This window comes from Molossus molossus, unplaced genomic scaffold, assembly GCF_014108415.1.
Source record: "Molossus molossus isolate mMolMol1 unplaced genomic scaffold, mMolMol1.p scaffold_m16_p_8, whole genome shotgun sequence".
Taxonomy (NCBI): domain Eukaryota; kingdom Metazoa; phylum Chordata; class Mammalia; order Chiroptera; family Molossidae; genus Molossus; species Molossus molossus.
Genome location: NW_023425402.1, coordinates 21,840,796 through 21,855,398, shown reverse-complemented (window position 1 = coordinate 21,855,398; position 14,603 = coordinate 21,840,796). Strand labels below are relative to the sequence as shown.

Here is a 14,603-nt window from a genome sequence, read left to right as displayed (position 1 = left end):
TAGTTATGTGAGTCAAAATTGCTGTGAGTCTATTTTTCTTTTTGTTTTATCCTTACCTAAGGATGGATATGTTTTTTTAAAATTATTATTGATTTTAGAGAAAGAGGACGGGAGAGAAAGAGAGCAAGAGCTAGAGCAAGAGAGAGAGTGATGTGAAAGAGAAACATCCATCGGTTGCCTTCTGTATGCATCCCAACCAGAGATCAAACCCACAACATTTTGGTGTGTGGGATGAAGCTCCAACTGAACCATCAGCCAGGGTGAGTCAATTTTTCTATCTATGAACTAAGGATAAGTAGTGTCATTAACAAGTTGTAAGTAAAAGATATCAAGGAAGTTAGAAGAAGGGGAAGGAAGGAAGGAAGGAAGGAAGGAAGGAAGGAAGGAAGGAAGGAAGGAAGGAAGGAAGGGAGGGAGGGAGGGAGGGAGGGAGGGAGGGAGGGAGGGAGGGAGGGAGGGAGGGAGGGAGGGAGGGAGGAAGGGAAAAATTAGTGAAGCTGGCAATTATTAATTAAATATTGGCTATTTGATGCTAATTATTTCCAGGGTGATTGTTTGGTCACCCTAGACTGGTTGCTGCTGATCAATGGGCTGCTTCTTGGTCTGCTCACTGCAGATTGTGGGTCAGTTTTATTTTTATGTATGATCTATTTATGCTTTGTTTGCATGTTTAGACTCTTACTTTTCAACTCATCTTCATAGCTTTTATAGGAAAATACCTGACAGAGAAAGACCTAAATGTTAGTTGGTATTGTTATTTTTTTTAAGTATGCTTTTTTTTCTTGCTAACTTGCTACTCATTGACACAGTCACAGCACTGACATTGTCATCACCATCAAACTTCAGAATCATGAACTCAAGTGTCCTGCTCTGAGACTGTGACTCATGTCTTTCCAGTTCACTTGCTCAAGAGCCCTTTTCTTGTGACATTAAATCCACTGCCACATGCCTTTATTTGACATGCATAAGCACCCCTCATATTATTCCCTTCCTTATGCCACTGAAGTGTGCTATGATTCATAATTACTAGTTATTTGCAAATACCTTTAATACCTGTGACTCTGTCCCTTCTTACCAATCACAGGCAGAAACCCATGCTTTAGAGACTCCAGCCACCCTGTTTATTCATGGATATGCCATCTTACTAGGCATATCCAAGGCAGAGTGCAGTGACTCTCCACAACACGTGGACTTAGGTTTCAGGGAAGTCACATAAAGCTGATCACGGGTAGGTTTCAGGTTCCTCTCTTACGTGGACCACTTCCAAGACTCCAAAGGAATCCTAACAATATGTCTGCATAGCCCTATGTTTTTGTAAAATTTTCTAAATTGAGCTGTTTTTAACTAAAATTTAAAATAATACTCTTTTTTCTTAGCTATTTTCTTCACCTTCTTTATCAAAGAATATACCCCATGGACATGGATAATAATTTGGTAAAAGCCAAGGAAGGGGAAGACGGGGCAGGGTGGTGATGGGCAAAGGGTGGGATGGGTAAGGGGACTACTTTGATAATGTCAACACTGAAAATTTTTTTTTTTTTTTTAATCCTCATCCGAGGACATTTTTCCATTTTTTGTACAGACAGAGTGGGAGGGAGAGAGAGGAAGAGAGAGAGAGGGAAACATCGATGTGAAAGGAACACATCGAGTGGCTGCCACCCGCACAACCAACCAGGGCCGGGGACAAACTGCAACCGAGGTACATGCCCCTAGTGGGAACCGAACCCGGGTCTCTCCGGACCGCAGGTGGACGCTCTAACCGCTGAGCCAAACCGGCTAGGGCAACACTGAAAATTTTTTTAATAAAAAATTTAAAAATTATATTTGTAAAATAATAATAATGCTCTCTTTCCACTCTAAATTCTCCATCATGAGGTTGGATGACAGTGGGTAGCCACACGTACTTTTGGGATCTAGCTGAGGGGAAGTTGAGTTGGATATTCATTTGATATTATACCAGTCACTGATGTCAATTTACCATGCTGTGACACTGAGGAACAAGGCTCTAGGTTGCACTGTGATCTGAGTGTATCCCATGGCAGGAGAAAAAAATGAGAGGTGGAGGAGACGTATGTTTTAAGTGACGGGCATGATAGTTACTCTGTGCATGTTAATTTAAATATTATAGCTCATACATGAGAAAAACTTTCTAGCCCTGGCCAGTTTGGCTCAGCGGCTAAAGCGTTGGCCTGCGGTCCGGAGAGACCTGGGTTCGGTTCCCGCTAAGGGCACATACTTCGGTTGCAGTTTGTCCCCGGCCCTGGTTGGTCGTGCGGGTGGCAGCCGCTCGATGTGTCCCTTCACGTCGATGTTTCTCTCTCTCCCTTCCTCTCTCTTCCTTCCACTCTATCTGTGCGAAAAATGGAAAAATATCCTCGGGTGAGGATAAAAAAAAAAAAAAAAAAAACTTTCTAGGAGATTTTCCATATTTGTCAATGATTCTAAACATTTATATATTACCAGTTATGGGTTGTGAAGCTGAGAGGAACTCTTCTAATCTACCATAACAGAGAAGCGACGTCAATCATCCAGGAGGATGAAAAGACCAAACTCTTTCTAGTGATCTATAGAGGAATATTACAGCATTGTTGTAGTATAAAGAATGTCCACAAAAGTACGCAACAAAAATAGAGGGAAAGAGTAATACAGAAGTGTGTTGGGTAATTAATGGGTAATATTAGTTTTCTCTACATTTTATGTTTATGATTTTATGAGGTTTAAATTTAATTGTTGTGATTTTTTTCTCATTTTGTCTAATATTTACTTACTCTGATTCCTAATTTTGATTTCATAATTTTGTAACTACTTTTATAGAAAGGTTTCCCAACATTGTATAAGCACTAAAATCCAGAACAACTGGGTTCATCCTACTTGCACAATGACAATTTCACTATTTTCTCAGTCTACTAACAATCCACCCCTCTTCTCTCCCTCCATCTCAACCCCCAATGTAAACTTTCACACCTGACTTTCAGTTGATGACCTTGCTTTGCCTCACATGTCCCAGCAGCTAAGAGGGCCTTTAATTTCCAACCTGCCATCACCTGCAAGAACACTTTCTGTCCTCCTTCCTGCTCAGTGAGAGGTGGAGTCTTTTGACCTATCAAATCCACCCTGGTTTTAAAGGGCTCTGGACCCTTTTCTCCCTTAGCTGATCAAGGAGTTTACTCTGTCATTCATTTGTTTCCTCCAGCATCAATCTCTCCTTTTTCATGGATTCTGCCCTATCTGCAGAACTTCAGCTTGTGTCTAAACGTGACAATCTGACATTTCCTCTGGTGCACTTTACGAAGCTTTGAATTATCGTAGTTGTGCATTAGCAGCTTTTCACAAACCCATCTTGAATGCCAGACTGATTTACTTCAATTACTTTTATTGATTACTGTTATTTTCAAATAACCTACTTTTCAGCTCATGTAGAGCATATTCTTTGTACAGAATCCTTATTGTCAAAATTCTGCAATACTTTCAACAATAAAGATAAAAATAAAAAACTAAGAACTTTCTACTGGAAGTAAGCCTGTACTACCAGAGTTGACTATGTAGCTGTTTAGTGAAGTTATTATTATTATTATCATTCTTTGGGGAAAAAAAAAGGATTTTCTACTGAACTATAATGAGGTATTCACTATATAAATCATTTTACCCCAGTGGATAAATGCTACTTGTACACAGCTTTATCTCCTTCACAAAGAGATTGGGGCAGTCCCATCCCAATCATCATTCTCACATAGCTGTCAAAGAAACTTCAGCTCTGACCTCCAAGACACATGTGGCTAGAAAATCATTGTCTCTTTCACAAGCCTTGATAGTATTCAAACATAATTATGTTATTTATAACAGATTTTTATTTTACAGGATAGCAAAAGTTGTAAACAATATGATTTTGGAGAGAAATTATCCAGTTTATTTTATATTTTGTCAAGAAGAGCTGAACCAAAGAAATAATGTAAATATTCTTTGTACTTACATTGAATCAAATGGGTACATCCTCTATTTTGTGGGGTTATGGGGAGGAAGGCATGGAGAGAATGTTATAAAATAACCAACATTCCATGAAACTCTTTTTACTTAAATTAGGAGATACTAAGTATTGACTTCATGAAGCTCTTAGTGGTAAGTCTCCAACCACATGTCTCAGAAGTCGGAGCGCATGTATGTGTTCCTTTTATAGTAAAATGTTCATACAGTGTCTCAGAACATAAAAAAGGAATAAATTAGGAATAAAATAGTACATCTAATTGGCATTGCACTAGTTACTCTGAAATCAGGAAGGTAACTGGCTAAGTTTAAATAAGCATATAATTGACACATATTTGAGTAGCCATATGTGCCTGGCATCTAATCCTTAATAACATCACAGTTCTTAATAATAACAGAAAGGCAACTCCCTCCTTATCAAAAAGAGATGGGATATAGTTAGTAACAAAATCTTCTCACTGGTAGCAGGTTAAGCACACACAAGGAATCCCAATAAATGTTCATTGAATTCCTTGCCTCAGTTTCTAAGGTTTATAAGCTGACTCATACAAATTCCAATAGGCTATAAATATTTGACAGTGACTTTTTATACTCTAACACCCTCTTTCTGGGCTGGCTCATGAGCACTGGACCTGAGTCAACGCTCCAGGATGTACCTGTGCTCTGAAGCACATTCAGCAGACATTGTGCCCTCTCACACTCAAAACTTCTCTAACCCTGCCTGATTCAAACCCTTCTCTCTTCCTTTCTTCTACTATCCCTCTTGAGATCCTGCCTCCAATATGGGTAGCCAGTCATACTCTGCTCCACCCAAGTCACAGCTAAATACAAGACTAGGAACTTTGGATCCTAAGAGATGGTTTGAGAGACCAGTCTTCTTAGTAGACTAGCTTCCATGAGGAATATATAAAACTTACTAAATAAATGAAAGAACCCTATCACTGGAGCTTGCTAAATCCTTGGAACTGTCCCTAAATTATTCTCTTAGTTAATGTGATTTTCAATTATTCTCCGCTACTAACGATATGTACTTTAATAAATTACATAAACTTAGTAGACATCAGTTTATTAGTGGGTTATTTCTCAGAGCCAGGGGCTATATATCATATTTAAATTACTACAGGTATGAATTCTACTAGACAGGAAAGGAGAGGGAGAAAGAGAGAGAGAAACACTGATGTGAGAGCACAACATCAGTTGGCGGCCTCCTGCCTGCCCCCATAAGGGAACAAGAGCCTGCAGCCCAGGCATGTATCCTGACCAGGAATTGAACTGCTGACCTTTCAGTTCACAAACAGGACACAGCCAACCAACTAAGCCCTTTGGCCAGGAAATAATTTCAATCTTATGGCTTCATGTGAAATAATTCAATTTCTCACAGTAGTCTTGAGTTATTGTATTAGTATCAATCGAGGGGACAGTTCTCATATTAAGTTTTTGTAGTATACTCTGTTATTATTGTTCTGATTAGTTGGTTTAAAAAGTATTTGAGTTATAGAATAGTAATCTTATAGTTAGACACCTGGCAAAAATACATAAGAAATTATTGGAAGAATAGAATTTTTGAAAAGGACATTGAATATCAATTAATACATATTAAGGGGCATCTATTATGTTTGAGGTAGTGTTTTAAGCCCTGTAGTAATTTATTTTTTATTTATTTATTTTTTTTTATCCTCACCCGAGGATATTTTTCCATTTTTTGTACAGATAGAGTGGGAGGGAGAAAGAGGAAGGGAGAGAGAGAGAGAGAAACATCGATGTGAAGGGACACATCGAGTGGCTGCCACCCGCACGACCAACCAGGGCCGGGGACAAACTGCAACCGAAGTACGTGCCCTTAGCGGAAACCGAACCCGGGTCTCTCCGGGCCGCAGGCTGATGCTCTAACCGCTGAGCCAAACTGGCCAGGGCAGCCCTGTAGTAATTTAAATATGATATATAGCCCCTGGCTCTGAGAAATAACCCACTAATAAACTGATGTCTACTAAGTTTATGTAATTTATTAAAGTACATATCGTTAGTAGCAGAGAATAATTGAAAATCACATTAACTAAGAGAATAATTTAGGGACAGTTCCAAGAATTTAGCAATTGCAGAGTTCACTTTAAAAGACATTATATCCATCAACAAATCATCAAACAACAAGTGTTGGTGAGGGTGTGGAGAAATGGGGACTCTAATACACTGCTGGTGGGAATGTGGACTGGTACAGCCACTGTGGAAAACAATATGGTGTTACCTCAAAAAATTAAAAATTGAATTGCCATTGGACCCAGTGATCCCACTCCTAGGAATATACCCTAAGAAGCCTAAAACACTAATCAGAAAGAATATATGTACCCCCATGTTTGTAGTAGCACTATTTATAATAGCTAAGATCTGGAAACAGCCCAAATGTCCATCAGTAGACGAATGGATAAAAAAAGCAGTGGTACATAGATACAATGGAGTACTATACAGCTGTAAGAAAGAAAGATCTCTTATCCTTTGAGATGACATGGAGGGACCTGGAAAGTATTATCCTAAGCGAAACAAGCCAAGCAGAGAAAGATAAATATCACATGATCTCTCTTATTTGGGGAATATAATGAACATAACAGTCTGAGGAGTAGGGTAGACCCAGAGATGTGGAAGTAGGGTACCGACTGACAACTCTCAGAAAAGGGGAGGGAAAAGATAAACCAAGAACTTATATGCATGTATGCATAACTGATGGACACAGACAACAGAGCCGGGTACAGGGTGGGGCTGTGGGGAGGAGGGTGTCAATGGGGAAAAAAAAATCTGTAACAAAAATAAATTAATAAAAAAAAATACATTTTATCTTTTGAATGAGGAGGAAGCACAAGTCAGAGATGTATAAAACCAGATGCAATGTGTATGATTGATCAATGACATCAAGATGGCTGAAAAAAATAGGTATGCAAAGCAGAATGAGCTGCAGAATTTAGAAGAGGGTAACTGTCTCATTTGAAAAGAAAATACTACCAGTAGTAGAAATTGGCGCATTAGGGTCTCAAAGCACAATAGCTATTGTGCTATTAAGATCATGCAATTAATTCCTTTCATGTTGGTCCCATGCTTTTGAAGACAATACTTGATTTAACCTCAGCATTTCCATACTATAAGATAGGGAGAAGACACTCTATATAAAAGTGACCATTTCTTTATATTTGATCATTAAATCTCTATTTAAATTATTAATTGAGTATTCAATTTGGTAAGTTGAATTTCTTTAAGAGACATAGAACAATTTAAATTTTATGTTTTATCTTATATCAGTTTTCAAGAAACTTGTCTATCTCATTCATCTAAGTTTTTGAATTTGTTGGCATAAAGTTTGTAATAGTCTGTTAACCTTTATCTGTAGGCTCTGTAGTAGCAATCCTTTCATTCTTGAAATTGGTGATTTGTGCTCTCTTTCTTTTTATCTTGAGCAATCTAGTGAGGGGTTATTCAATTTGATGATATTTTCTAAGAAACACATTTTAGCTTGTTCACATTCTCTGTTTTTTTTTTTTCTTTTCTGTTTCATTGATTTCTGCAGTTATATTTATGATTTCCCTTATTATTACTTACTTTGGATTTGCTTTGCTCTTTTTTAAAAATTTTAAGGTAGTGGTATAAGGCATTGTTCTTAGACAATTATTTTGTAATACAAGCATTTGATATTATAAATTTCCTTTAAAGTACTGTTTTCACTGTATCCCACAAATTTAATATGCTAAAATTTTATTATCATTCAGTTTAAAATTCTTTACAACTTCCTTTAAAATTTTGACTATTGTCATTGCTATTATTATGAGGTACAAGTAAACCATGTGCCCTACTCCTAAAGCTACATTTTGGTAATTAAATTATTGACATACAAGTAACATTGGCACAGATTTCTCATCATATCACATGGGAAGAAGGATGTAGGAGACTAGATCGTGCTCAAATTTAGTAAATCCTATATTAGTAATAATTTGAGTTTTTATTTTTTTATTCCAGTCCTTAGGCAACTTTGATGAACTTATAGTAAGACAAGTTGAAATATCTAGAAAACAATACAAGACAAATTTGTGAATATCCATTTTAAATCAAAGGAATTATTTGTTGGAAGATAAAAGATCTCTGTGTATTCAGAACAAAATCTGCTCTAGGTTCACAGACAGGAGGATTAGGAACGGTGGGATTAATGAAAATGCTGTTTCTTTAAATGTTTTCATTACCCTCAATTATTCCCAACTTTCCCCACATTATTACTTTTTCACCTCTTCTTGTATTTTTTTACTCTTCATTTAGAGAAAAAGAAAGTATGAGAAAACTATATAGTCTGACATTCAAACTCTTTCACAATCTGGTTAGAATATAGCTTTTCACTATTAATACAACTCCATTCATTTCTCTTTCTGCTCCCTTTATTTACTTCTTTGCCCACTGACTCAAATATTATCCCATTCTCTCCTCAGTGTGTGTGAGTGTGTGTGTGTGTGTGTGTGTGTGTGTGTTTTCATTATGGAGACCTTAGTGATTATCCCTTTTTTCTTAATTATTTATTTATTCGCTGTTTTTATACTTAGCAATTATAACCATTATTAACTTTAAATTACATATATAACATATGTGTTTAAATTATATTAAGTAGCTCTTATTTAATGTATGTATCATTCATATTTTGCCCAAGATTTCTTTGTGTACTCAGTATCCAGCACACCTAAGCATTCAATAAATGTTGTATGAGGTTACAGATGATGATGAAAGTGTTGGACTGCAAATCATCTTTGAGAGACTGTAGTTCATATGTCACCTGTTTATTTTCCTCTATTTTATAGGTACATTTAGAGAAGAACAGAAATGCACATACCGATCCCTGATGCAAGGCTATATCTGCAAACAGACTGACCAAGTGATCTTAATTCTTGACAGTGCTAATGCCACTTGGGCAATGAGGAAGTTATATCCTGTTGTATCTGTGACTAGTGGTTTTGTTGACACTTTCAGTAGTGTAAATGCCAATCCTTCCTGCTCTACTTCAGTGTCTGCATCTACTTTCTATTCCATTTTACCCACCGGGGAAACCACCAAGGTCTGCTTTGTGGATCAGACTCCTCAAGTTTTGCGCTTTTTTCTACTGGGAAACAAAAGCACCTCCAAACTTCTGTTGGCTGTATTCTACCATGAACTCCAGAGTCCCCATGTTTTCTTAGGGGGAAGTTTCATTCCACCTAGTCTGGTTCAATCAACTTCCTCATTGCTGAATGAGTCTGTTGGTTCCAACTATTTCAGCATCATGGATAACCTCTTTTTTGTTGTTCTGCAAGGTGAGGAGCCCATTGAAATACGTTCAGGTGTTTCCATTCATTTGGCCTTCACTGTGGTGTTTTCAGTCCTAGAAAAAGGCTGGGAAATCATGCTCCTTGAAAGACTCACTGACTTCTTGCAGGTTAGCCAAGACCAAATTAGATATATTTACGACATGCCTGGCAATGAAGCAACTTTAAAGGCAATTGCTGACCGTAGAGCAAAAAGAAAGCGCAATTGCCCAACCGTGCCTTGTGCCAGTCAGTATAGAGTTGGTCAACGTAGACATCTCATGATGGAAATGAGCTCATATAGAGTCCCACCACCAACCACCATGGAAGCTATCTCAAAAGTGATGGTCATTGAAATCGGTGGTCTGTCAACAGTAAGGAGCGCTGGACTGATTTCATCCTTATCAAGCAACAAATTACAGAATTTGGCTCACCAGGCTATCACTGCTCACCAGACTGGAGTACTAGAGACTGTTCTGAATATGACCATTGGGGCCTTACTGGTGACTCACTCAGAGGGAGTCATTGGCTATGGGTAAGTGCTAATTATAATAACATTCAAATCAGGACTGATTTCTTGGGTGCATATCGCAAATGTCAATCTATTTGTACTGAATCACGTAACCTTTCTGCTGCTTAAGATAAAAATAAAAACTTAAGGACCCATTTATAGACTTAAATTCACAATTTTAAAATTCTTTATTAAATCTATATATTTTTTAATGATTGTTCTATGTTCTAGGTGGTCAAAGACATTATATTTTGGTAATTTAAAGTGAAAAACATGTAGGAAAAGATTTTTCCAAAGCAACTTATATTCAATTTATTTCATCATTCATTTATACATGTAATAAATTTAAGCAGTAGACTAGATTCTGGGATGACTGAGGTGAAACAGATATGAACAAAAGTACAAGCTATCACAATCCCATAGAGCTGTGAGCTAAAACTTCCATACCAAGGGAGGGGGATGGTAATATTTCTACCTGTAGAGACTAGGGACAGATTTATATTATGGAAAATGTTGGAGGGATGACCAGAAGTTTACTAGGCTGAAGTAATGACCCTGACTGGGCTTTATGTAATTTAGGATTATGAAACTTTTTTTTTTAATCCTCACCCTAGGACATTTTTTTATTTTCGTTCAGATAAAGTGGCAGAAGTGAGAGGGAGAGAGAGAAAAACATAAATGTGAGAGGGACACATCGACTGGTTGCCTTCTGCATGACCCCAACCAGGGTCAGGGATAAACCACAACTGAGGTACGTGCCCTTGACCGGAATCGAACCTGCGACTCATCAGTCCCCAGGCCGATACTCTAACTGCTGAACCAAACTGGCCAGGGTAGATTATGAAACTCTTAAAGGACACCTTTGTTGAATTGTGTGAGGCAGGAGCATCACTGAGGTCAGACCCGTGTAGGATCTGCAATATCCATTGTGCTATGTTATTCTGACACTACAAGCTTGTATTTGGAAGTCCTTTACTAGATTTCTGTTCAATACACATTTTAGAAGTACATTTACCTGAATGTTCCCTGAGCTTGTAAATGAAGTCTGTGAAGCACACATTAAGGAAATGCAAGGATAAATTACTCTCAATATTATAGACTATGTTAGCCAAGGAATGAAGCTCAAGTTCACTTAAGGCATCTGCCATGAGGTCAAGACTGTTAAAGTCCCAAGCTCCAAATTTTAGCAGATACAAAAGAACAAAAAAATGATACCCTAGATTGAGAGACAATATGAACTTGTCATAATGCTTAGAAAACATGTAAAACTAGCCACTTCACAAATTTATGCTGCTAGGTTGTAGAAGTCTCACCATAAGCAAAAAATAATGGATAGTTCTCGATAAACTTATCACCACCACTGGAAATATAAGCTCAAACCCATGCACATTTTGAGGTGATGTTGGGTCCCTGAAATAAGTAAACTTACTTAAATGCTGGGTTATAATATCAATGAGATTTTAGAACATTTATATTCTTTTTTTAAAATATGTTTTTATTGATTTTTTTAGAGAGAAAGGTAGGGAAAGAGAGGTAGAAACCTTGATGTGCATATTCTTTTAGATTATTCTCGTTACTGCTTTCTCAAGGTGGTAGTGCAAATAAACAATTAATATTTAATAGGCATTAGTTTTTTCTGTACAGCCATATCCACTGAATATGCAATTTACTGTAAAATAAAAAAGCAAAAGCAAACAGTAATATCTTTACTTTTTTTTTTTTTTTTTGATATGTGACCCTAGCAGGAACTGAACCCAGAACTCTCTGATCCGCAAGCCGATGCTCCAATGCTGAGCCAAACCAGCCAGGCATATCTTTACATTTTAAGGCATACTTAACGAATACATTGATTGCCTTTTTGTACACAGAGCAACATATTCAAATGGAAGCTTAGCTAGTGTTTTTGAATTGTATTTTATGTCGTTGCAATGGAGCTAGGTGTTCCTCTTTCCTACAGTGCATTTATATGTATGGAAGATATGAAAAGAAAACTCAAGCAATCTTTTCTGGATTCTGGTTGATTTGAAGAGTTGAGGAATTGTTGGCTTAAAATTAAAATGTACTCCTTGTTACACGATTATGCAAAATCTATTCAATCTTGGATATTTTTTGACTAGCCACCAAACCTTCACCATGTTATTGATGTTATTACAATATGATTCCTGATAATAGAAGTATCAGGCATCTGAAAAATATGCTAATGAATGTTAGCTTAAGTTTAAATATGGTTTCTTTCCTTTAGCTCAATTTCATTTACATACCACTCAGTTCTTATAAGTATTTTATATGTATGTGTGACTAGGGTGAAAGGCTAGTACATTGCTAAATTTTATTTAGATTTCAGAACTCTGAGTTTTTCTAATAGGTTGTCACTTTAAAATGACTGATTTTTATATTATGTATTAATAAAAGTCTTAGTGAATATATAGCTTTTAAATGGAAAGAGGGAAAAGTCAAAGACTAGAAGCAATGGAGGTATAACCGAGGAAACCAGCAAAGAGAGTAAACTGCGCACAAGTTCAGGTACATACACATGTGTGTGTGGATATCATTCTATCATAAGGACATGCAATAGCCTCACAAAAAATATATCCTTTATTGCCCACCATCTGTCGCAGCCACCGTGTTTTCACTTTTACCCAGATATATCTGATTTTATAAGAAGCCATGTATAGTATTGCATTGATTTTCTGTTGGGGTGTATTCAATCCTCCATCTCTCTCTATTCCTCTAGTATTTTAAGAAAATTTTTCTAGATGTAGGGCAAGAAAGTAAATAATCTGAAGATAAAGAAAGGCTGCTTCTTAAGTATATCTGAATAAATCTTTGCAGAATTAGAAATGTCACATTCTAAAGGATTGAATGAGAATTAACAAGGTTTTCCAGGGTCCCAAGAACTGCACAGTATGGTAAACCACTCTGAAGCCCTGTGCAAGCCCCAAGGCCAGTCCTGTTCTTTGAACTTTGATCAGACATTAACAACCTAACAAATTGACCTTGAGACAGCAGAGAGTAGTCTAGGGACACAGGGTTTTCAGTGGAGAGCACCAAGGATATTCTTGAGAGATTCATTCTAGTTAATTTAAATTTTGTTTTTCTCTTTACTGATTTGTTTTGTTTTGTTTTTTCTTTATTGATTTTAGAGAGAGAGGAAAGGAGGGAAGAGAGAGATAAAAACATCTATGAGAGAGAACATCGATTAGCCGCTTCCTGCATGCCCCCCACTGGGAATCGGACCCACAACCTGGGCATGTGTTCTGCACAGGAATTGAACCAATGACTTCTTGGTGCCTGGGTCGTTGCTCAACCACTGAGCCACACTGGCTGGACTACTCTCTTTAATTTAAGGGATTGTATGTGTTTCAACAAATTGAGGCCATATTGAATATCTACTTTGAAGAGGGAGTATTTCCTGCTTTCAAAAATCTACCAACTTCTGCTTTGCAGAGAGAAATGGAGTGCAATCTAGTTTTTAATTAAATAATACACTGCAAACCAGGCTCTGATCTTTAGCTTCTAGAGGCTTCTGGATTTAAGCATCCTTGCTTGGCTAAGTCAGTTCCATGAACCTGTTTTCCATCTTTCAAAATTTGTTGACCTCTGTTCTCAATTGTTCAGTTTTCTCTTGTCTCCTTAGTATCCTTGTTGATTTCTAAGGTTTTTATTCATTTTTATTCTTTTACATAGTTTCAGTGGAGTAGAGAGTACAGAGACAAACCAATGTTGAATCTGTCCTTTTTAAACTAGAGTCTCCCCATGGAGGTTTGAGTTCTATAATATGTTTTTTTCTGGAATCCTGGCAGGTCACTCAAGGGTAAATTACTCTCAATATTATAGACTGTGTTAGCCAAGGGATAACGCTCAAGTTCACCTAAGGCATCTGCCATGAGGTCAAGACGGTTAGAGTCCCAAGCTCCAATTTTTAGCAGATTCTTTCTTTATTTTGCTTCCCTTTCTTTCAGTAGAAACTTGTTTTTTTCTCTCAAAGTCCTCCCTTTCTGTTTTTCTTCCCCCTTTCTCCAGCTTCATTAAATAATAATAATATTCTTTGTCATATAGTAAAATTAAATATATCTATTTTTAATGGAAGTTTAGCTATTGAAATGTCAAAGCTATTAGTGGCTGGCAGATTTTCTAAAAAAAAAAAAATGAAATAAAGAAAGAGAACTCATGGACATGGACAACAGTGTGGTGATTACGGGGATGGAGGTGGTAGAGGGCATAGAGGGGATAAAAGTTGATGGAAAAAAATTTAATTAAATTAAATTTGAAAAACAAAGACAAAGACAAAAATGGTCTTTCAACGATGTCTGCCTTAATCCCAGGAACCTATGAAGATGGTCAGAGAGTAGTGTTATGAACTCACTGTGTTACTCAGCACAGTTTCCCTTAAGTAGAGACTATTCAGGACGATGTAGGTGGACCCAATTAAACATGTGACCCCTTAAGAGAGGAGAGCTTTCTCCTGCTGTGGAAAATAAGAAGGCAGGAAAGGAAGGCAAAGAGATTCGCTGTGTGAGAGGACTTGAAAGGTCACTACTTTAAGATAGAAGGAACCACCTGAGAAAAAAGCAGGTGGATTCCATGAATACAGAGTGAACATTGGCTAATAGACAGCAAGAAGAGAGGGACCTCAGTTCGACAGCCACAAGGAAACAGCTCTGCAGCCATCTGCATGCATTCCCAAGTGTTTCCTTCCTGAAAGTCTCCGCCAAGCATTCAACGTAGCCACGCCTGTCTGGACTCTCAACCCACAACCGGGAGATAATACCTTTGTGTTACTTTAGGCCACTAAATTTACGGTGATTTGT

General features: G+C 37.3%; 1 protein-coding gene across 1 annotated transcript in view; it reads left to right on the top strand.

The window, feature by feature from the left end:
• PKHD1 (PKHD1 ciliary IPT domain containing fibrocystin/polyductin) overlaps positions 1 to 14,603 on the top strand; it is a 471,475-nt gene that overhangs the window by 403,608 nt on the left and 53,264 nt on the right. The window contains exon 60 of the mRNA XM_036248838.1: positions 8,802 to 9,816. Coding sequence (XP_036104731.1) covers positions 8,802 to 9,816 — 1,015 coding nt within the window. The remainder of the gene's footprint in view (positions 1 to 8,801; positions 9,817 to 14,603) is intronic.